The sequence below is a fragment of the Capra hircus genome, chromosome 19 (genome assembly GCF_001704415.2).
Source record: "Capra hircus breed San Clemente chromosome 19, ASM170441v1, whole genome shotgun sequence".
Taxonomy (NCBI): Eukaryota; Metazoa; Chordata; class Mammalia; order Artiodactyla; family Bovidae; genus Capra; species Capra hircus.
In genome coordinates, this window is record NC_030826.1 from 18,867,499 (window position 1) to 18,888,883 (window position 21,385).

The 21,385-nt window shown below is 54.0% G+C and overlaps 1 protein-coding gene across 6 annotated transcripts in view; it reads left to right on the forward strand.

The window, feature by feature from the left end:
• Positions 1 to 21,385, forward strand: part of LOC102189340 (kinase suppressor of Ras 1) — a 160,610-nt gene that overhangs the window by 130,623 nt on the left and 8,602 nt on the right. For 5 of the 6 annotated variants that reach the window (XM_018064273.1, XM_018064277.1, XM_018064278.1 and 2 more), the window contains 11 exons: positions 1,182 to 1,243; positions 1,346 to 1,452; positions 3,497 to 3,665; positions 5,609 to 5,650; positions 8,579 to 8,633; positions 9,686 to 9,734; positions 10,909 to 11,288; positions 13,941 to 14,037; positions 17,412 to 17,545; positions 18,230 to 18,361; positions 19,754 to 19,889. In XM_018064273.1, the coding sequence (XP_017919762.1) occupies positions 1,182 to 1,243; positions 1,346 to 1,452; positions 3,497 to 3,665; positions 5,609 to 5,650; positions 8,579 to 8,633; positions 9,686 to 9,734; positions 10,909 to 11,288; positions 13,941 to 14,037; positions 17,412 to 17,545; positions 18,230 to 18,361; positions 19,754 to 19,889 (1,363 nt within the window). The remainder of the gene's footprint in view (positions 1 to 1,181; positions 1,244 to 1,345; positions 1,453 to 3,496; positions 3,666 to 5,608; positions 5,651 to 8,578; positions 8,634 to 9,685; positions 9,735 to 10,908; positions 11,289 to 13,940; positions 14,038 to 17,411; positions 17,546 to 18,229; positions 18,362 to 19,753; positions 19,890 to 21,385) is intronic. The other variant, XM_018064274.1, reaches the window with a different exon arrangement.

Consider the following 21,385-nt stretch of genomic DNA (forward strand, 5'->3'; position numbering starts at 1 on the left):
CAGAGTCTGTTCCCTGCTATTGAGCTACTCCCACTTTACCTGGATGGACCTGAAGCCTGTTGCCAGTTCACTTTGTCCTTGCATTGCTGTGTGACCTGAAGCAAGGCGCTTGCCCTTTCTGGGCCTCATTTTTATCTTCTAGGTCTCTCTGGGCAATCAGGATTACTCTCAAAATCTGAACTAGAGTGTGTAGTAAAAAGCATTTGGGCTCCCGCCAGACTATAAGTGATAGGTCTCATGTGTGTCTGTTGGATAAATTGTGGTTAGAAGAGAACCACAGGAAAATGCAAAGGAGATGTCAGACCTTTCTTACCAGTCTAGGTGTTTGGGGGCTCCTGGCCATGTGGCTTTAAATCAGGGGCCTCCACCTCCTGTTCAAGTAATGCCTTTGATGCAGAGAGCACAGGATAACCTCTGAACCCCCAGCTCTCCTGTAGTCGCAGTGTGAAGTTGGAGAACCCCAATTGTCAGCCCATTTGATCAATGAGAACTCTGAGAGAGGATTCAGCAGGCAGAGCCAAACCAAGAATCTAAATCCAGCTCTTTCCATTCCCTTCGCTCTGATCCTCAGACAACGTGGCCTATGCAAGAAGGTAGCAGGAGGGGCCTCCCTGGGATCCTTGGATAATGAAAATATTTTCCTTCTAATTCATCTCTCTCAAGTTCAGATTTGTCTCAAGCTTTCTGAATGTGGGTAGACGGTCTCCTTTTGTTTAGAAAAGAGAAATAGATGTATGACCTACAGCAAGTTAAAAATGGGTGAAATTAAACTTGTTTGCACCTAGATGGGTGGCATGGGGTGGGATGTAGGAGGGAGATTCAAGAGGAAGGGGAACATTGGTTGATTCAGGTTGATTCATGTACATGTTTGGCAGAAACCAATTCAACATTGTAAAGCAATTATCCTCCAATTAAATTAAAAAACAAAACAAAACCCTGCTTTGCTGTGAAGATGAGGCAGATGACAGTGGGAACATGGCCGTGCTCAATGGATACTAGCTGCTAGTACTATTAGCAAGATGCTGTCCACTCTAAAGCTAATGTCTGTTGAGACGTTTGTGGGAATTGAGGCAGTCAGGGTTGAGTGCTGTACAGAATGGCCAGGCAGTGCTTCCGAGCCCCTGTGTATGTCCTGGGGCCCACGTGGCCCCTCCGTGCACTGACCCTGCCTTCTCCACCAGGTTCAAGTGTCATAACAAGTGTACAAAAGAAGCCCCTGCCTGTAGAATATCCTTCCTTCCACGTGAGTGTCCTGCCCTTCTCCCCTCTACCTTCGGGATTTGGGGTGCATCTTTCTTGATCCTGTTCACTGCTGATGGTTACAACCCCCTCTCTTTTTAAACAGTCCCCAAGCTTCGGAGGACAGAATCCGTGCCCTCGGACATCAACAATCCGGTGGACAGAGCCGCTGAACCCCATTTTGGAACACTCCCCAAAGCACTGACAAAGAAGGTACCATGTCAGGAGAACCCTCGCCCAGGGTCCCTTTCTGTGACACACGCCCAGTAGGGAAGTGTGATGCTGCAACCCGGTTGCACGGCCAGAGGGTAGCCTGCCGGGACCTCATGTTTAGCCATTGCGTAGGTTTCACATTTGTGTGCAAACCATAGCTTTGTGACAATACCCACCGCCCGCATTTTTTAATCAGTTGATTTTTGGCTGCAGTGGGTCTGCATTGCTACGCGGAGATTATCTCAAGTTGCGGTGAGCCAGAGCCGCTCTGTGGTCGTGGAGCGTGCTCAGGCTTCTCATGGCGGGGGCTTCTCCTGTTGCGGAGCACGGGCTCTAGCGCTCATGGGCTTCGGTTGTACTTCAGTGTCAGGAACAGAACTTTCTCCACCGATAACTCATCTGATCCCCACGATGGTTCTAAAAGTCACATGCTGATGTCACTGCCCTCTTTTTTATTTTTTTTTGGCTACACTGTGACTTGTGGGATCTTCGTTCCCCAACTGGGGATTGAACCTGTGCCCTCGACAGTGAAAGTACAGAGTCCTAACCACTGTACCACCAGGGATTTTTAGAGATGAAGAAACTGCGTGCGAGTTTCCCTGTGGGTGAGAGGCAGGCCCGGAGCGCGTGGGTGCTGTGGAAGGCAGGGCTGTGGGGCCGTGCTCCAGCCGGGCCCCTGATGCCTGCCTTGGCAGCAAGGAAATGTGTCTATGGAACGCTGAGCGAATGAGCAACCCCATGAGGCAGCAGCTGTGAGGCCCCGCTTATGTAGACAACACACCATGTGGCTGAGAAGCGTGGGCCGATTCGTCCAGGGTCACACAGCCGCTGACTCTGGGCTGGGGTTCATCCTGCCTCAAACAAACCCCCTGCCCTTGCTGGCCTGGCCTGATCGGGATGAGGGGTCTGGGACGTGGTGTGTGAGGGGACAGAGTGGGGGTGCAGGGGGTGCAGCCACCTCCCCCTTTAGCTTGACAGCAGGCGGTGTTGGCCATCACTGGACAGTGAGACCCACTGCGTGGCTTTGGTGGTTTCCAGAATCGCCCCCGCATCCCAGAGCCTTGAGGGCCTGCCAGAGAGAAACCGGTTCAGCTTAGCTTTTTTAACCCAGGTTAGCCCCGACTTTTTTTGAACAGAACTGCCTGCCCCACCCCCTGAGGAACTGGCCTTTGGTCCAGGAGACACTGGTCAGGCCCATGGTCCCCCAGACATGGACTCGGTTCCCCGGTGACCCTCCCTCAGGGGATCCTCTGGCCTTGCTAGAGTGGCCCAACTGGCAGATCCACCTGCTGAGTGGTGGGAGCACTTATTAGGCACCCACTGTGTGTGTGTGCCCAGTCACTCAGTCATGTCTGACCCTTTGCAAACCCCATGGACTGTAGCTCACCAGGCTCCTCTGTCCATGGGATTTTCCAGGCAAGAATCCTGGAGTGGGATGCCGTTTCTTCCTCCAAGGGATCTTCCCGACCCAGAGATTGAACTCTATCTCCTACAGTGGCAGGCAGATTCCTTTACCACTGAGTCATCTGGAAGCCCCACCCATTGTGAACCACCCACTAAAATAAATACTTGTCAGAGGCTGAATTTAATTCATTAAAGGACCCTACTCTGTGGTCAGCCAAGAGCTAGGCCCTGGGTGTGTGACCAGATGTGGCTCTTGCTTTCCTGGGACACACACAGTGTGGTGGAGAGAGTCTTCAGAAAACCACCCCTGCAGCTGGCAAACCATAGTTCAAGTGCCCTAATGAAAAGTTCTCAGGGCCCTGGGAGGATAAAAGTGGGGTGGGGGGAGCCTGGCTTCCACCAGGGCTGTGGGAGGACTTCTGGGAGGAAAGGATGCTTGAGCTGAAATCAGAAAGATGAGAGGAGCCCTCCAGGGGTCAGGCGTTGAGGTGCAGGTTTCCCTGTGCCGTCCTTCCCTCTAACATTACACCCATAAGCGCCAGGGCACTCTGGCTGACCTCCTCCTTTCCAGGTGGGGAGGGGTGGGCGGGCAGGCTGGGCTGGGTGGTCCCTGCCACTCCCCGTGTCTTTGGTCCTGCAGGAGCATCCTCCAGCCATGAACCACCTGGACTCCAGCAGCAACCCGTCCTCCACTACATCCTCCACGCCCTCCTCGCCCGCGCCCTTCCCAGCGTCATCCAACCCATCCAGTGCCACCACGCCCCCCAACCCCTCGCCTGGCCAGCGGGATGGCAGGTTCAACTTCCCAGGTACCACACCTTGGGGCTTTCTCGGGCCTGAGGGATGGGGTTGCATGTCCCTTCTCTGCCCATCATCCTGGCTGACTCAAGGCCAAACCGTCTCTACTGCTAAGAGCAGTAGTTGAACACTGAATGTATCACCATATTTAAACCTGCTGTGATTGTGCCCATTTTACAGATGGGGACACTGAGGTTCAGAGGGAGTAAGTGGCTTGCCCCCAGCTGTAAGCAGCAGAGCCGCGATCAAAGCCAAGTCTGTCTGATGTAAAGCCTGGGTTCTTGACCTAGTCCCCAGGCTGCCCCCCTGTGTGTGGGATGGCTTCTTGGGGGCATTGTGCACTCACTCGGGGCTCCTGGGCTCCTGAGAAGCAGGGCAGGCGGCACTGAGACCTGGGGCAAGCCCAGAAGGCCAGGGCAAAGGAATCCGGGGCCCTGTGGCTTACCTGCTCTGGGTCTGGACAAGCTGCTTAAGGGGGCACTTCTGTTCTTTTTTCTATAAAACAAGAGACCATGTGAGGCTGGAGTTAGGTTATCCCCACTGTGTGGGTGAGGCCACAGAGTCCACCCAAGGGTGTGTGCCAGAGCTGAGCCGACCTCTGAGCACGGTCCCGGCTGCCCTGGGTCTACAGGGACAGGGCTCCTGCCACTCGGCCAGGCCTGGTGTGTCCCACCTCCCCAGGGGGCGGAACAAAGCCCACTGGCCCCCTTCAGGACTGAGCCCCAACCCTGGGCTCCCAGGCAGCCCCTTGAAACCGGTCTCGGCCCTCAGTGTGTTTCAAGCTCAGGGAAGGAGGGCAGCCCCAGTTTGCTCCGGGCCCAGTCAGGCTGGCTGCCAGCTTCAGCCTGTGGACTCCAGGCCCGGCCCCACCTGTCACCGGTCCCCAGGGCTCCAGGCCGAGGAGAACAAAGGCATGGCTTTCCCTGTGCCAGGGGACCTCCGGCTGGGCAACCTCTCTAGCTTCATCTCCCCAGGTTCCCAGGACTTCTTTTGGGGGGCGGTGGTGAGATTTTTTTAGGACTCTTGCTTCTTTTTTGCCTTAACGTGCATGTGGCTGGCTATCTCCCAACACTAATGCATCGTTCCAAGCCTGCGCCTCCCTCCTCCGACCCAGTGATGGCCACGTGATTACACTCCTCTGTTCTGCTCTGTCATTGTGATGCCCTGAAACCGGGCCTTTTGCTGAACCTTCTAGTCTGAAAGGAAAGAAAAGGCTTTTTCTGAAAGGAAGAGCCTGTTTGAGAAACAAGAGTCACTGAAAAAGTCCTTTGTGTGACATCAGCTGGAGCTTCTTAGCTTCCCTGATGTCCCGGGCTGGGCCGGCATTGTACCCTGCACGGAGCCCTCTCTGGTCATGGGCTGGCTGGGCTGGCAGTTAATGTGGGGTGGCACCTCCTCCCATAGTCCACCCGCTCCATACTGTGCAGGAGCATTTCTGGGTATGTCTGAGGCTAACCTGGGAGAAAGGTTATTTTTTGGATGGTGATATTGAATGGCAGAAGCCTCCGTACCTCCAGGTGTGAACGTGGGCTGGTGGATTTTCCCTTCTCCCGCACACAGCATTGTTCACTGTTTTCAGAATCTTGGTTTTTCTCCCCATTATATTTTGCCCTCCTGGGCTCATGTGCAGTTCACAGAGGAGAAGGGGGGCTGGGAGGTGAATGGAATCGGCTGCAGCAGGGTGGCTCCCAAGCCTGGGTCTCGGAACCCCAGTCCTCCAGTGCAAGAGCCCTTACTCCCGGGGGCTCCTGCCGGCACCCACTCTCTCCCAGCTCTTTTCCTCCTTCCTGCATGGAGCGGCCCGTCCTGGCCAGGCCCAGCTGGGACAGGGCAGGTGGGGCAGGGGCGCCCCAGGCTGTAACCAGCCCCTCGCCCCCCAGCCCCTGCCTCTGTCCCCTCTCCCTGCGCTGCCTTTGCTCTTCTGTGTGTGACTCACCTCCTCTTCTGTTTAAAGCTGCCCACTTCATTCATCATAGACAGCAGTTTATCTTCCCAGGTGAGTCCTTTGCATGGTTCCACTAACTGTCCCTTGCCAAGACCCCCTCTGTCCAGCCTGAGGACCTGTGTGTCACACCCATCTACTTTGAGAGCTGACTGTCTGTTGAGGGTGGGCAAGGGGGCAGAGTGAGTAGCCTTGAAGCCAGCCCTTCACAGGGTCAGTGCCTTACCACGAGGACCCTTGGCATCCACCCTCCCCCGCCTCTTTGCAGAGGCTGCAAGCAACTTGTCCAGGGTCACAGCCAGGAGGTGGCGGAAACCCAGTTTGCAGAATAAGGGGAGAGGACCTTTTGCTGATGCCTTTTGCGCATCTGACAAGATATCATCTTCTACATAATGGCAAGGAAACTACTACCCTTTCTTAAAGAAGACCTTGCCAGTTTGGGAAGGTCTGCTGCTAAGTCACTTCAGTCATGTTCGACTCTGTGCGATCCCATAGACGGCAACTCACCAGACTCCTCTGTCCCTGGGATTCTCCAGGCAAGAACACTGGAGTGGGTTGCCATTTCCTTCTCCAAATGCATGAAAGTGAAAAATGAAAGTGAAGTCACTGAGTCGTGTCCAACTCTCAGCGACCCCATGGACTGCAGCCCACCAGGCTCCTCCATCCATGGGATTTTCCAGGCAAGAGTATTGGAGTGGGGTGCCATTGCCTTCTCCGGGAAGGTCTGCAGACTTCGTTTATTTGGCGGGTGTCTCCTTCCAGAGCCTTGCCGCACAGCGCCATCTGCTGGCCATTGTTGGAAATGCCTGTGGTGCAGAAAGTTGAAAGAAAATTTTGTCAGACGTCCTCATTAATTTCCTTCCACAGAAATTGTTTTGCACACCTACTATGTGCCAGCCTTTCCATGTGTGACCATATTCCTGCCCCTAAGGAGGTCATACTCTTTAGTATTTATTTCTCTAATTGGAGGTGACAAGCAATAGTATAAGTAATCTGTGACTTTAATTCTGAGTTTAGTCATATGAAGGTTCTATGTGCTTCAGATGAAGACTGTAGTTAATTGTTTTTCCCTGGATTAAACAGGCCTGTCTTGAAGTCATGGTATTTTGGTAATTCCAGGCCTTTCTATTCCCCATCCCAGCTCCATTAGGGGAGTGACTAAGAGCACTTGTTAGCTCTTATAGGTGGTTTCTCAGGTTGTGCAGGCTGGTTGGGGGTAGATCCAGGCTCCCTGAGCTGCCTCTGTGGTTTCACACCCATTTTTTTCTGTGGTTCCCCTCCAAGAGCCTGCCTGGTTACTGCTCTAGGGTGACATACGGGGGAGTACCCTTGAAAGCTTTGGGAGGACGTGGCTTTTTTTTCTAGAAGGGTCCATCTTGCTCTGAAGATGTCAGGGGGGAGAGGAAGGAAATACAGTTCCATTAAAACAGATACGGACACATATGGAGCAGAATACAGATTACACTCTTAATATTTAAGGAAAAGTGTGAAGCTTCAGAGACATTTTGCCTCCCCCTAACTTGGGGTGCTGTTTCTCCCCAGACTCCCATCTACCCTGTGTCACCCTGCCTCTGTGCGTGTGTTTTTCTTCTGTGGAAACATTTGAGCAGTGTTGGGTGGGTAGAAACATCGGGCTGCCTTTGACAGTCTGCAGACATAAGGTAGTGGTGTCTGGGGGAGCCTTGGCAGAGACTTCTGGGGTTTAGGATTCCCCAGAAATTGCACACAGGATGTTGGGTACATGTGTGCCTTTCTCTGATAAGAAGGTCCACGACCTCTATCAGACTCTCTCAGAGGTCTTCTGGGACTTCTGTGAGGTCCCAGAAATATTGAGAGGGCTTCCCAGATGGTACTTGCGGTAAAGAATCTGCCTGCCAATGCAGGAGACGCTGGTTTGATCCCTGGATCGAGAAGATCCTCTGGAGGAGGAAATAGCAATCCACCTCACTATTCTTGCCTGGGAAATCCCATGGACAGAAGAGCTGGTGGGCTGCAGTGCATGAGGTCGCGAAGAGTCAGACACGACTGAACACGCAGGCAGAGATGTCGAGAAAGCCTCAGGAATAGCCTTGCGGGGAGCCCAGAGGGAGGTGACGGAGATTTGCTGGCTGATGGGAATTCTCTTTGTTCCAGCAGACAGGGGGAGGCCCTGATTAGCTCCAACCACCGCCACCTCCAATCTCTTCTTTTGCTGCAAGAGGGGGTGTGGGGCCCACCCAGCCCTGAGGCAGCCAGCCTCTCTGAGCAGGGAGCAGAGAGAGCAGAAAGCAGCCGGCTGCAGGAGCAGCCATGGGGAGAGGGCAGAGTGGGCCTGTGCCGCGCTGGCTCCACCCTGCAGTGACCATCTGCCCAGTGTTCTCCGGATGGGGGCCTTTTGGTGCTGAAACAGGCGTCAGCGCCAGCTGCCCGATCCCGGGGTCCCTGATGTGGGGACTGTGCATTTGTCTCCCCAGAGGGCTGCTCCGCCAGCCACCAAAGCTGGAAGCTGAGGGGATGGGGCCTCTGGCTCCCACCCAAAGCGCCCGGCATCCATGCCAGGCACCCGGTGTCACCAACGAGCCACCTGTGAGTCTGGCCTTTGGCCTCTGCTAGCCCAAGGGTCTTGCCACCTTCAAGGGTTGTTGCAGCCAGCAGCTCCTGCCTCAGAGGCGAGGAGGAGGGTCCGGCCCTCACGTCCAGTCAATAGGGGCCCAGTTGCTTTTTACCTCTTGCTTGTAGGGGGCCTCAGGGCGATGGTGGCAACTGAGAAGTCTCAGCTTCCACGCTGCCTGGAATCCCTGCCCAGGGCAGAGCCATGTGGAAAAAACCAAGTGCCGCGGAGGCTGCGTCTGCACTGTTTTAGGGAAAGCACATGGAAGTGGCCCCGAGAGCCCGCGTGCGACCCAGGGAGGGGCCGCTGGGGAAGCACCTCTGCCCTGTGTCTCCGGGGGTAGTGGGAATGGGCCTCATGCTTGTATTTTTTTTTTTTTCCTTTTTCTCCAGACATTTCGGCATTTCCACAGGCAGCACCGTTTGCTGATGGAGCAGACAGTTCCCGGTAGGCATCCTGCGCTTTCTCCTCCTTGGGGACCTGTTAAAGCTGGACCCACATCCCTGACCACCTCCTTCATCTACCTTTATTAATATTTTTTTAACATTTTATTTGATATTGGAGTATGGGCGATGGACAGTGTTGTGATAGTTTCAGGTGGACAGCAATGGGACTCAGCCATACGTATTCCGTGTATCCATTCTCCCCTCGCCCCAATCTCCCCTCCCATCCAGGCTGCCACATAACCCTGAGCAGAGTTCCCTGAGCTCTATAGCAGGACCGTGTTCTGCCTCCACATTTAAATCTCTGACCCTCTAATTTCAGACCTTACCATGGACCTGGGCAGTCAGATGGAGCACTCCCTGGGCTAATTCTCCCTGTGATCCAGTGAACTCAGCCACAGGGTTTTATTTGCCTCCTATCATGGCAGTCAGCATTGGGTGGGGCTGCCTGTGCAACAGGAGCTGTCTAGAGACCCAGGAGGGCTGGGCAAAGGGCGCCCAGCCTTAGAGAACCCTAATAATACAGCTCCTGTTCATGACACTCCTTGGGTGTCAAGGAGCCCTTTCTCGGTCAGGCCACGCCGAGCGCTTGACTCACCTTGCTTTGTAGAGTTCTCAGCCAGGAGTAAAGTAGGTGTCATCCTTGACATCCAGATGAGGGGATCAGCTCAGAGAGGTTAAGAAGCTGCATTAAGTCACACAGCTTAGGGAGTAACGGAAGCAGTCAAGTAGAATTCCAAATCCTGTGCCTGGGCTCGGAACCCCATAGTAGTTGTCAGATTTGAAAGGTCGCTGATGGTCACTGTCCACCCCTCAGCCCCCACCACCCTCAAGTTCAGCCTGGGGAAGGCCAAGGCCAGAGAAGGGAAGTGGGGTCTGGCCTTCGGCCTGCTGTGTGTTTCCACAGCATCCAGACTGCCTTCCCCGTGGCCAAGTGGGTCAAAGGAAGGGGCCAGGCCTGGCATCCCTTTCTCAGACCTCACATGGGGAGTCCCCTTCCCAGTCCCGAGTGGCCTGGCCTCGGGATCTCCTTGACAAACCCTGCCTTACTCTTAGGCTTGACGACCAGCCCAAAGCAGATGTGTCGGAAGATCAGGAAGTGGAGGTGAGTGATGGCGACACGCGAGCCGTAGACGGAGCATCTCTTTCCTCTCTCCCTGGCTCAGTGCGTGGAGGCGTCTGGGAGCGTGTGGGCACCCGGCTCTGGTGGGGGCTATCCCAGGTGCCCACCTGCTGCACCAGACGCGGGCAGTGTGCAAGGCAGCGAGAGCAGTGAGGGGTGCCACGAAGCAAGCTTCCTTTTGCTTTTCTGTTTTTTGAAGCTAAAGTAAGCTCTTCATTCCTGTGGTTTCCACCTCCAGCCAAGAGGCCTGGGCCCCAGCCCAGGAGACTCTCCCTTAGGCAGTCTGGGGTGGGGCCAGGCAGTTGGATGTTATCAAATATTCCTGGGTGATTTTGATTGTAGCTGGGGCCAAGGACTGCTGCCTTGACCCTTGAACCAGTGTCACCCGAACCTGGCAAGTGTGCTGGCTTATGGAGCCTCAGCAGACTGATTTACTCTTGCCCAGAGGAGTCACGGGCTTCCTGGGTGGTGCTAGTGGTAAAGACTCCACCTGCCAAAGCAGGAGATGCAAGAGACATGGGTTTGATCCTGGGTCGGGAAGATCCTGTGGAGTAGAATATGCCTGGAAAATTCCATGGGCAGAGGAGCCTAGCAGGCCCCAGACCATGGGGTCCCAAAGGGTCAGGCAAGACTGTGCGACTAAGCACAACACGGCACACAGAGGAGAGTCTCAAACTCTGTGTTTAAACAAAAGCATAGGACTTTGTTGGTTTTCCAGTGGCTAAGACTCTACACTCCCAATTCAGGGGGCCCAGGGTTGATCTCTGGTCAGGGGACTAGATCCCACATGCTGCAGTGAAGACCTGGTGCAGGCAAATAAACAAAGTGAATTAATATTCTTTAAAAAATAAAAGCATATCCAGAAAGGGTGTTAGTGTTCTTCCCCAGCGATTCGGTATTGCTCCTAGGAGCAATGTCTTGGAACATTGGCGGGAAGAAGGGCCACGCTCCATAGTTGTGGATTAGGACGTTGAGACCGTGTGGTGCTGACTGACCCGTCCACTTCGCCCATGAAGACTGCATAGAGCTGTGACTAGAGCCCAGGCCTCCTGACCCCAGGGCCCTCTGCTCCCCGACCTGGTGGGGGTCTTGGGGGAGGGAAGTCACCTGCCCCCAGGCCTGCCGCCCCTTCTATTCCCTCCTCCTCTCCTTCCAGGCTGAAGAGCCTGAGGCCAGCAAGTCAGAGCCCGAAGACGACGAGGACGAGGTGGACGACCTGCCGACCTCCCGCCGACCCTGGCGGGGCCCCATCTCACGCAAGGCCAGCCAGACCAGCGTGTACCTGCAGGAGTGGGACATCCCCTTCGAGCAGGTGGAGCTGGGCGAGCCCATCGGGCAGGGCCGCTGGGGCCGGGTGCACCGTGGCCGCTGGCACGGCGAGGTGGCCATCCGTCTGCTGGAGATGGACGGCCACAACCAGGACCACCTGAAGCTGTTCAAAAAGGAGGTGATGAACTACCGGCAGACGCGGCACGAGAACGTGGTGCTCTTCATGGGGGCCTGCATGAACCCGCCCCACCTGGCCATCATCACCAGGTAACCCGGCCCTGCCCTCCCGGGGGTGGCCTCCGCCCCCTCCCCTTTCCCTGTGGGCCTGGTTATCTGTATGCCCCTGGAGGGCGTTTTCATGTAGAGTACAAAGAAAAAAACCTGGGACTTCCCTGGCTGTCCAAGGGTTAGCACTTCGCCTCCAGTGCAGCAGGTGTGAGTTCCATAGCTGTTCGGGCAGCTAAGATCCCACATGCCTCAGGGCCAAAAAGACAAAGCCTGTTATACAGAGTGAAGTAAGTCAGAAAGAGAAAAACAAATATTGTCTATTAATGCATATATATGGGATCAAGAAAAATGGTCCTGAGAACACTGGAGTGGGTTGCCATTTCCTTCTCCGATGCATGAAAACGAAAAGTGAAAGTGAAGTCGCTCAGTCGTGTCCGACTCTTAGCAACCCCATGGACTGCAGCCTACCAGGCTCCTCTGTCCATGGGATTTTCCAGGCAAGAGTACTGGAGTTGGGTGCCATTGCCTTCTCCGGACATATATACACTGCCATATGTAAAATGGATAGCTAATGGGAAGTTGCTATACAATACAGGGAGCTCAGCCGGATGCTCTGTGACAACCTAGAGGGAAGAGATGGAGTGGGGGTAGGAGGCAGGCTCAAGAAGGAGGGGATGTATGCATACTTATGGCTGATGCACGTTGTTGTATGGCAGAAACCAATACAACATTGTAAAGCAGCAACCCTCCAATTTAACATAAATTTTAAGATACTGAAGCAATATTGTAACAAATTCAATAAAGGCTTTAAAAATGGTCCACATTTTAAAAAAATCTTAAAAAAAGAAGAAACCCCCCAAATGGGGTCTAATTTCCCCATCAAACAACCCCACTGACATTAATAAATAAGTTAATGAAAGGATACCTAAAGACAGAGAAAATTCAAATGTTCCAGAAAAGCGCAAAGTAAAAACTAATCTCCTCCCACCCTACCTGGGTGCTTCTGTAAACAAAGGTGGGTACTGTAAACAGTTCCTTATCATGCCTTCCATTTGAATCAGGGAGTTTGCATACACTCATGTTTTTAAGGGCTGCTCCGGTGGCGCTAGTTGTAAAGAGTCCAGCTGCCAATGCAGGAGGTGCTCAGCGTCCCTCAGACCCCAGCCTCAGTGCTGTCCATCATTCAGCCTTCCGTCTCTCTCTCATCTACCCAGTCCCAAGAGAGGTCTGAGTCTGCTTAAAGGGAATGTGGCACTAGTGGTAAAGATCTGCCTGCCAATGCAGGAGACTCGAGACGTGGGTTCAGTTCCTGGGTCAGGAAGATCCCTGGGAGGAGGAAATGGCAGCCCACTCCAGTATTCTTGCCTGGAGATTCCCATGGACAGAGGAGCCTGGCGGGCTACAGTTCACAGGGTCAAAAAGAGTCAGACAGAACTGAAGCTACTTAGCACATATAGTAAAAGAATAAAAGAACATTAACAAAACATTTAACACGGCCGAGGGGGCTGGAACATGGAACAGTAACCATCAACCAATACTCCAGACCCTGAGGGTCGAGAAATCTTATCTGGTTGGAGACTGTTCCTAGAAACTAGCCCCTCCCTCAGATGGCTTAAGTCGGCTTCTCCCTGGAGCAGCAGCAAAGCCACCCATTTTCTCTAGGTCCTTCCTCACTCCAGGTTTTGCTTTAAATATTTATGTATTTATTTGGCTGTGTCTGGTTTTAGTTGCAGCTCACAGGATCTTTCACTGTGGTATCCCGGCTTAGTTGCTTCATGGCCTGTGGGATATTAGTTCTCTGATCAGGGATCGAACCTGAGTCCCCTGCATTGCAAGGCGGATTCTTAACCACTGAAGTCCCTCACCCCAGGTTTCAGGAGTCAGTACAGGTAGGGACTCCAATATCCAAGCCCCTTATCTAATATAATCACTCTGATACCGCTGATGGCCGCCCCCGCCCCTGCCCCTACTCCACTGCACATTCTGCCTTGTCATAAAACACCCCGTGATCAGAAAACTGCACGATCATGAAGGTCATTATGGAGATCCCAGAGCCCTGATGCTGCCTGGTTATAGCCTGAAAAGGCCAGGTTCTTCCCTGGTTGCCTCTGAGTGGGCGAGTTCCTGCCTCAAACCACCAGAGCAGGTGGACTGCTCTGAATGTGGGGCTCAGCTGGTAAAGAATCTGCCCACAATGTGGGAGACCTGAGTTCGATCCCTGGGTTGGGAACATCCCCTGGAGAAGGGAAAGGCTACCCACGCCAGTATCCTGGCTTGGAGAATTGCATGGACTGTATATCTTAAAGAGTTGGACACAACTGAGCAATCTTTAAACTTAGTGAACTATTTCCTGTTCTCTGGTGGGTGGGCTAGAGGTCTCAGGGGACGTGTGTTCTTGCCCATTCAGGCTGGGCCCCTGCAGCAATGAGCATCAAGGGGACTTTCCTGGTGGTCCAGTGGTTAAGACACAGCGCTTCCATGATGGGGCAGGGTTCGATCCCTGGTCCCCATGTGCCATGAAGTGCAACCAAAATGAAACAAAGAAGGAATGGCAGCAGGTTGGTCAAGAAGGATTCTGGCCCCCAGGGTCCAGGGCATGGAGCTGGTGGACACAGCTCTCCCTGGCTCCACAAGGGCTGAGGCCAGGCTGCACAGGCCCCAGATCTCTGCCTAACTCTCCGCTCTTCACAGCTTCTGCAAGGGACGGACGTTGCACTCGTTTGTGAGGGACCCCAAGACATCTCTGGACATCAACAAGACCAGGCAGATCGCCCAGGAGATCATTAAGGTAAAGTTTCCAGAGCTCCTAGCTGTCCCCCAATCCGTCTGCCGGTGTCCAGCTGGTGGTGGTGGCTCTTCCGTCTCTCCCTTTAGCTTGGGTGCCTCATGGATGGGACCTCCATCTCATTTCCTCCTTCTTTATCTTGTCTGCTGGGAACTGAACACACTGGAGAAATGCAGTGGGCTATAAAGACAGATGGCCTGAGTTTGAATCTTGGTGATACCAGCTGTGTGACTTCGGGCAGGTCAATTAGCTTCTCTGAGCCTCAGCCTTCTCCCCTGTAAAATGGGGTTGCCTGCGTCACCTCGCTCATTGGATTGGTGCAAAGGTAAAGTGTGATAATCCATGGAGAGAGCATTGAGGCCTGGGCCACTAGCGCTTGGTGAGAGTCTGTTAGAATTGATTAAGTTTGGGGGCAGGTGTTCTGCCTTAAAGTTTCTGAATCTAAGTTTCATGCACACAGGCCCTCAGGCTCAACTCAGGCAGCCTTTTTCTTTTGCTTCCGTCTTTTCCAAGTAATTAAACAAAGGTGAAAGAAACGCTTATTTGTTTCTTAATTTAGCAGTAGACAGGGTCTGAGAAAAACTCCATCAGGGCTGGATGAGCTTCCTCTTCCTGGTTCTTGTTTTTGCAGAAAAGCTTTCTCTTACCAGCTCCCACCAAGTTTTTGTCCCTGTCCTGTCTTCAGTTTTGCTTCTTTTCTTTTTTTCTCCCTCCCTCCTTCCATCCATCATGTGTGCGCATCATTGGAGAGGAAAAGATAAAAATCTCAGTGACGTTTAGGGACACCAAGATTTCTCCACGACATTTCCACGTAGCAAAACGAACGCCTGGGCTTCCCTGATGGCTCAGTGGTAAAGAATCCACCTGCCAATGCAGGAAACGCAGGTTCAGTTCCTGAATCGGGAAGATCCCCTGGAGAAGGAAATGGCAGCCCACTCCAGTATTCTTGCCTGGGAAATCCCATGGACAGTGGAGCCTGGTGGGCTAAAGTCCATGGGATCAGAAAAAGAGTCACACACAAAAAAAGATACACAGCTTAGCGACTACACAACCACAAATGAACCCATTAAACTTTTGCAGCCCCCCGAACCAAAATGTCACATGTATGCCTTCATCTGTAGTCTGTCTCATCACAGAGAAGTTGGGGGGAGCTGCAGTGTTATACCTACTCTGTGATATCCCCAAACCTGCTGGGCCCTGCTCCCCTAATCTATTGTGTCTCCTTAGTGTCAGGACACTGGGGGAGTCTGGGTGCTGAGTTAGGCTGAATGAGTCATCTGGAAGATTCCAGGGTAGAAGCTGCTGAAAGGTTTTGGAGCTGCAGAGCCAGAAGCAAACTCTCTGATGGCTCATTTATTTTCCCCATCCCCCTTCTTCTGGGAACTTCTAAGCCACTTCCTTTTGTATGCATCTTTGATACTTTGAGGCTCAAAATAGAATAATGGGGTCTTGACCTTTGATTCGGAGAAGGCAATGGCACCCCACTCCAGTACTCTTGCCTGGAAAGTCCCATGGACGGAGGAGCCTGGTGGGCTGCAGTCCATGGGGTTGCGAAGAGTCGGACACAACTGAACAACTTCACTTTCACTTTTCACTTTCATGCATTGGAGAAGGAAATGGCACCCCACTCCAGTGTTCTTCCCTGGAGAATCCCAGGGATGGGGGAGCCTGGTGGGCTGCCGTCTATGTGGTCGCACAGAGTCGGACACGACTGAAGTGACTTAGCAGCAGCAGCAGACCTTTGGTTAGAGGGTTTGGGGGGCCACCTCTGAAGTGTTGTGAAATTATAGGAAGGGAGGAGACTTTGTGCTCTAGACCCGGGCACTCTCTATCTTGTCTCTGGCTGTTTGAGGCTGTGGCACCTGTTTTATTAACAAGGCTCAGAGAGGTGCAGCCACTTGTCCTCAGTCACACAGCTGGTCCCTGTTCAACCCAAGGTGTGGTCTTTGGCTCTCCTTGGTCACTGGGGAAGCCTCGTGCCTTGGTTTGGTTTGGGAAGTGGGCAGATATTTTAAGGGGGATTGTCTTGCATTCAGGATGGAGCTTTGGGAGAGAGTAAGTCACTCTTTTTGAAACCTCCCTGCTTCCGTGGTGGGATGACAGCTCTCAGTAGGCCTGAGGGAAGTGGCCACAGTGAACCCCGCGCCCTCCCATTTCTTACAGAAGAGCATCTGCCTGAGTACATTCCTCTCGGATGAGCTCCAGCCCCACTTGGTCCAAGCTCTGGGCTCGGCTGAGTTCTGTCTGCTTCTGCCTCGCAGCTCGTTCCCTCTCTTTCCTCAGTGGGACTTGCTGACCTCTCCCCTCCTCACCCCGAGACACCTCTGAAGGCAGAGAGATTTTTCACATGTGACGCACCCTTGATGTGGGAGGGAGGGAGGTGGGCTTGCACTTGCCTTTCTGACTTGGCAAAGATGCCCACTTCAGTCGTGGCGTCATGTACCCCTCTTCCTGTTCCCAAGCACATCAGGGTACCTGGGAATCCTCGGTTTGACCTCGGATGAGAGCATGCCTGCATCAGGTCACCCACGTCCCGTGTGCCTGGCCAGTCAGTGTGCAGTGCATATAAGGCATTGGTTAGAAATCACCCAGCCCTGAGCTGGCACTTGGCAGATGAGGAAACTGAGGCTCAGAAGTCAAGTCCAAGGCCACACAGTGAATTCGAATCATCTGAGCTGGATTTCAGTCTTAGTCCAGGACTTCTACGGCAGCACGGGCAGTGGGGCCACCTGAGCTCGGGGACGCCCCCTGTGGGAATTCCACTCTGTTCCCCACTCCCAGCCCAAGCCTTTGCTCAGCCTGAGAGGCGAGGCTAGCTGTGTAAAGCCCGATGAGACCTTAAATCCTTGGGTCTTTTGTGACTTAACACAGAGGGTAAAGACTTCCCTGGAGGTCCAGTGGTTAAGACTCCATGCTTCCAATGCAGAGGGCACGGGTTTGATCCCTCATTGGGGAAGATCCCACATGCCTCGCAACATGGCCAAAAAAATTTAAAAAGAAACGAAACAAAACACGGAGGGTAGCATCACAGTGAACCTTTCTATACTTCCTGACCACCCTTCCCCCAGAGCCCCCCATCCCCCCTTTCTGCACTTCATCTGAGTATAAGATGGATGTGGGGCAGCAGCGCTGACTGGCCTGGAAGCAGATCTCAGCCGTGCTGCTTATCCGCTGCGTGACCCGGGCAAGGGACTGCCTGTCCCTGAGGCTGGGTTCCCTCCTCCGTGAAAAGGAGACAGCCACACTGCATAGGGCTGCGAAGGTTAAATGAGGGGCCTGGGCTAAGGCATCTGGCTCAGGGCCTGGCCCAGAGTAGAAGCTAAGCCATCATTGTTCGTCTTCCCTGTGCCCCTGACGTGAGGCTCTCTGTCTTCCAGGGCATGGGGTACCTCCACGCCAAGGGCATCGTGCACAAAGATCTCAAATCCAAGAACGTCTTCTACGACAACGGCAAAGTGGTCATCACAGACTTTGGGCTGTTCGGGATCTCGGGCGTCGTGCGAGAGGGACGGTCAGTTGGCCTTGGGCGTCCAGAGAGACTGGGGCGGTGCTGGTGGGCCTGAGGCCTGGGCACTCTTGCCGTTGGTGGCCGAGGGCCAGCCCTGCTATAGGAAAGGCCAGGCCTGCTCTGCTCCTGCTCTTGTGGTTCTGGTTCAGGATCAGATTTGGGTGACCTTGAGGTCCCTCATAGTGCTTAATTCTCAGGCTGACTGCCGAGGAGGCTGGGTCCCCTCACTCCCATTTTCCCAGCATCAGGTTCTAGTTCCACGAATCCTGAAGGAGAAAGGCTACTCCCCCAGCCTCAGGACCCCAGGAGGGAGGGCCAGCCCCAGGCCAGGTTGTGAGCCCCACAGGCAGTTCCCGGCTCCTGCACTGAGATTCCCGCTGCTCTGCCAGGGTAGAGAATCAGCGCCCTCAGGGGCAGCTCCCGGCCAATACTGTCCTTGGCCTGCTTTTCTAGAAGAACCTGCTTATCACTCGTCTGTAACATCCCCCCAAAGCGCGGGTGCCTTGGCAAGTGCACCATTGGCGTGCTACTTTTCTGGGCCGTGCACGGGGTTGCAAGAGTCAGATATGCCCTAGCAACTGAGCGCACACACGCGGTGGCGTGCCAGCCCTGGGGAAGACACATGCCCTGCAGGCCGCGCTGCCACCCACTAAAGGCCCTGTCCTTGCCCTGGCTTCTGGCCTCCAGGCGTGAGAACCAGCTGAAGCTGTCACATGACTGGCTGTGCTACCTGGCCCCCGAGATCGTGCGGGAGATGACCCCCGGGAAGGACGAGGACCAGCTGCCCTTCTCCAAAGCTGCCGACGTCTATGCATTCGGGTGAGGAGGCACCTGGCGTCCCTCTTCCTGGGGCCTCTGAGGCCAATTGTGGCTGAAACAGAGGGCCCTGCTGGCTATTGGGGTGCAGGGGGATGTGCTTTGAGGCTGGTTCAGCTGCTTGTTTGGGCCAGTGACTGTGTCCTTGACCTTCTGTTTTCCCCACCTGTAAAATGGGACAAATAGAGCTCTTCCCTGGTAGAGCTGTTTCATGAGGACCAAATTAGGTAATTGTATAAAATACTTAAGGGGCTTCCCAGGTGGTGCTAGTGGAAAAGAACCTGTCTGCCAATGGAGGAAACCTAATGAGATGCGAGTTTGATCCCTGGGTCAGGAAGGTCCCCTGGAGGAGGAAATGGCAACCCACTCCAGTATCTTTGCCTGGAGAATCCCTATGGATAGAGGAGCCTGTCGGGCTACAGTCCATGGGGTCGCAAAGAGTCAAACACAACCGAAGCGAGTGAGTGCACATGCATAAAATGCTTAACTCTGGGTGTCCTTCTCACCTATTGCTCCCCAAGGACAGTCTCCAGAGCTAACTGAGAGCTGTCCTTCTGGGAGGAGGGGGCAGCTTTCCGCTGTGCCCTGAGCAGAGCTGGCATGCTGACGGATAGACACACAGAAATGCAGAAATAAAACACGAGCCAGATGCGTAAAACCTTCTCTGAGCCATTGAAAAATAAGCTGGTGAAGTCAGTTTCAATAGATATTTAACTCACTATGGCCAAAATATGATCATTTCAGCATGTAATCAAAATAAGAAATTCAGGAGATATTTTATGCCACAGAGCTTTCAAAAATGTCGTGTATTTTACACCTCGGTTCCTCTCCCCACATTTGAGTTACACAGTATCCTCACATGTGTGCCCTCCACCCCTGTGCCTGTGTTGGTCAGGGTGGGTCTAATGGAGACGGTCCCGTGCAGATGAGTCGAGAAACACTAGGGGACTTGGAGGGTCAGAGTGAGGGCCCCATGCCATAATCTCTTGGGGGATCCTTTCCTCATGGGTGGACTGCCCTGGCCTATCACTGTCATTTCCTGAGCACCTTCATGTGCCAGGCCCAGGCTGGGGATTCCTGTCACTCCTCAGAGGACCTTGGCCGTGGGCGCCTACCCCACTGAGGTTGAATGGTTGTACCAGGATCTCTGCCCAGAGCCAGCAGTGTCTCAGACTTCTCACCACACTGGGAGCTCAGGGCACCGGGTGGACTCAGGGTGGTCCCAGAAGTCTGGCAGGTGAGGAAGGTGGGCCGAGGGTCTGGGGTCCTCAGGCTGGGCTCCGGGCATCATGGCAGCAGGTCCCCCCGCCCCCCCGCACCGTCCCACGCCCTGCTAGTGAGAGCTGAGCGGAGCCGTCCAGGAGCTCACACTGTGTGGGTGGGTGGTCTCCACAGGACTGTTTGGTATGAGCTGCAAGCCAGAGACTGGCCCTTGAAGAACCAAGCTGCAGAGGCCCTGATCTGGCAGATTGGAAGCGGAGAGGGCATGAAGCGAGTCCTGGCCTCCGTCAGCCTGGGGAAGGAAGTTACCGTGAGTAGCTGCCCTGCACTGGGAGAGGGCGGTGGGGCTAGAGGGCCGGCGCCTGGCTGCCCTTCCTTTACCCACCTGAGAAGCGGAACCGCGAAGTGGATGCATGCCAGGCTGGCCTCCGTGCTGCTGGCTAGGAGGCCTGTGTGCTTCCCAGGTGGCGGGTGGTAAAGAATCCACCTGCCAATGCATGAGACGCAGGAGATATGGGTTTGATCTGTAGGTTGGGAAGATCCCCTGGAGTAGGAAATGGCAACCCAGTCAAGTATTCTTACCTGGAAAATCCCATGGACGGAGGAGCCTGGCGGGCATGGGGTCACAAAGAATTGGACATGACTGTGTACACACACACACACACACACACACACACACACGAAGCCTGTATCCTTCACTACCCCACTGCTAACTTTTAAAAAACAATTGTCTTAAAAAAAAGAAAGGAAATAAAGCTCAAGGTTTTCTTGAATTATGAGAAAGATAATAAAGCCTGTATGTTACTTATTAGAAAGATAATAACAAATTTCACTCCCTAAAGTACAAACAGTGGGGTTGTGGTAGTGTCAGGTCTTTCTCCTTCATGTCTTTCTTGAGTGTTCGAGAACCCCAGCAAATTTGTTTTCAAGAGGCCAAATCATCACTGGTTTGCTGCCCTCGCGTGACTGATGGTTTGTTTCTCTGCATCGCCCTGTGTGACTTCACCCCACCTGGCACCGTGATACGTGCAGGAGTCCAGGGGTGGTGTTTTCAGTGTTAGCCATGCGCTCATGAGTCAGGTGGGCCTGGAGCAGACAGATGCCAGGGGGTGTTGATAAGGAGCTCCAGGGGGTTCCTGGGCAGCACGGCAGTGGAGGCCTCTGGGGGGACCACCCGGCACTCGTCCAGGTGAAGTGCTACCTAGGCGGTGAGTGTCACAGCTGCCCTGTCGTGTGAGCACCTTCTGCCTGGTCGTGTGTGCAGGCCTGTCTTCTACAGGAAGTTCTCCTGAGTTGAAAGGCTGACGGGGTTGCAGTGTGGATGAGTGGATCTGGAGAGCAGGCGGCAGGAGGAGGGCTTTGCCGTCACTTGGGGTGGGCAAGACAGCTGCTCTGCCGACTTCGCTGCCCTGCGCCCTGCCCGTCTTGTCACTCCCGCCTCCATGCCTGCAGTGCCCTGGGCACCTTCTGAGTATCTCACCCGTCAACATGCTGCCTTCTGCTTTCCATTCTAAACGTCTGTCATCTCTTGGCTCTGGCCTGTCTTTTGGCTTTGTGACTGTTATCCCAGGGAGGTCAAGGAAGGAAGGAGGAGAGGCAGGCCCATGCTTTTCATTTTAACTGGAAGCCTGGGAGTGCTTCTGAAATTCAGTGATTTCTTGGCTGTATTCCAGCCATGGCTGATCACCTCAGTGTCGGCAGGAGGGTCAGGGGACCATCTGCTTGGAGGGATGGGAGGTGGTGCCTGGGAGCATCAAAGGGACCCTGGGCAGAGGGCCTCAGCTGCATCCCTCTTGTTCCCTGCCA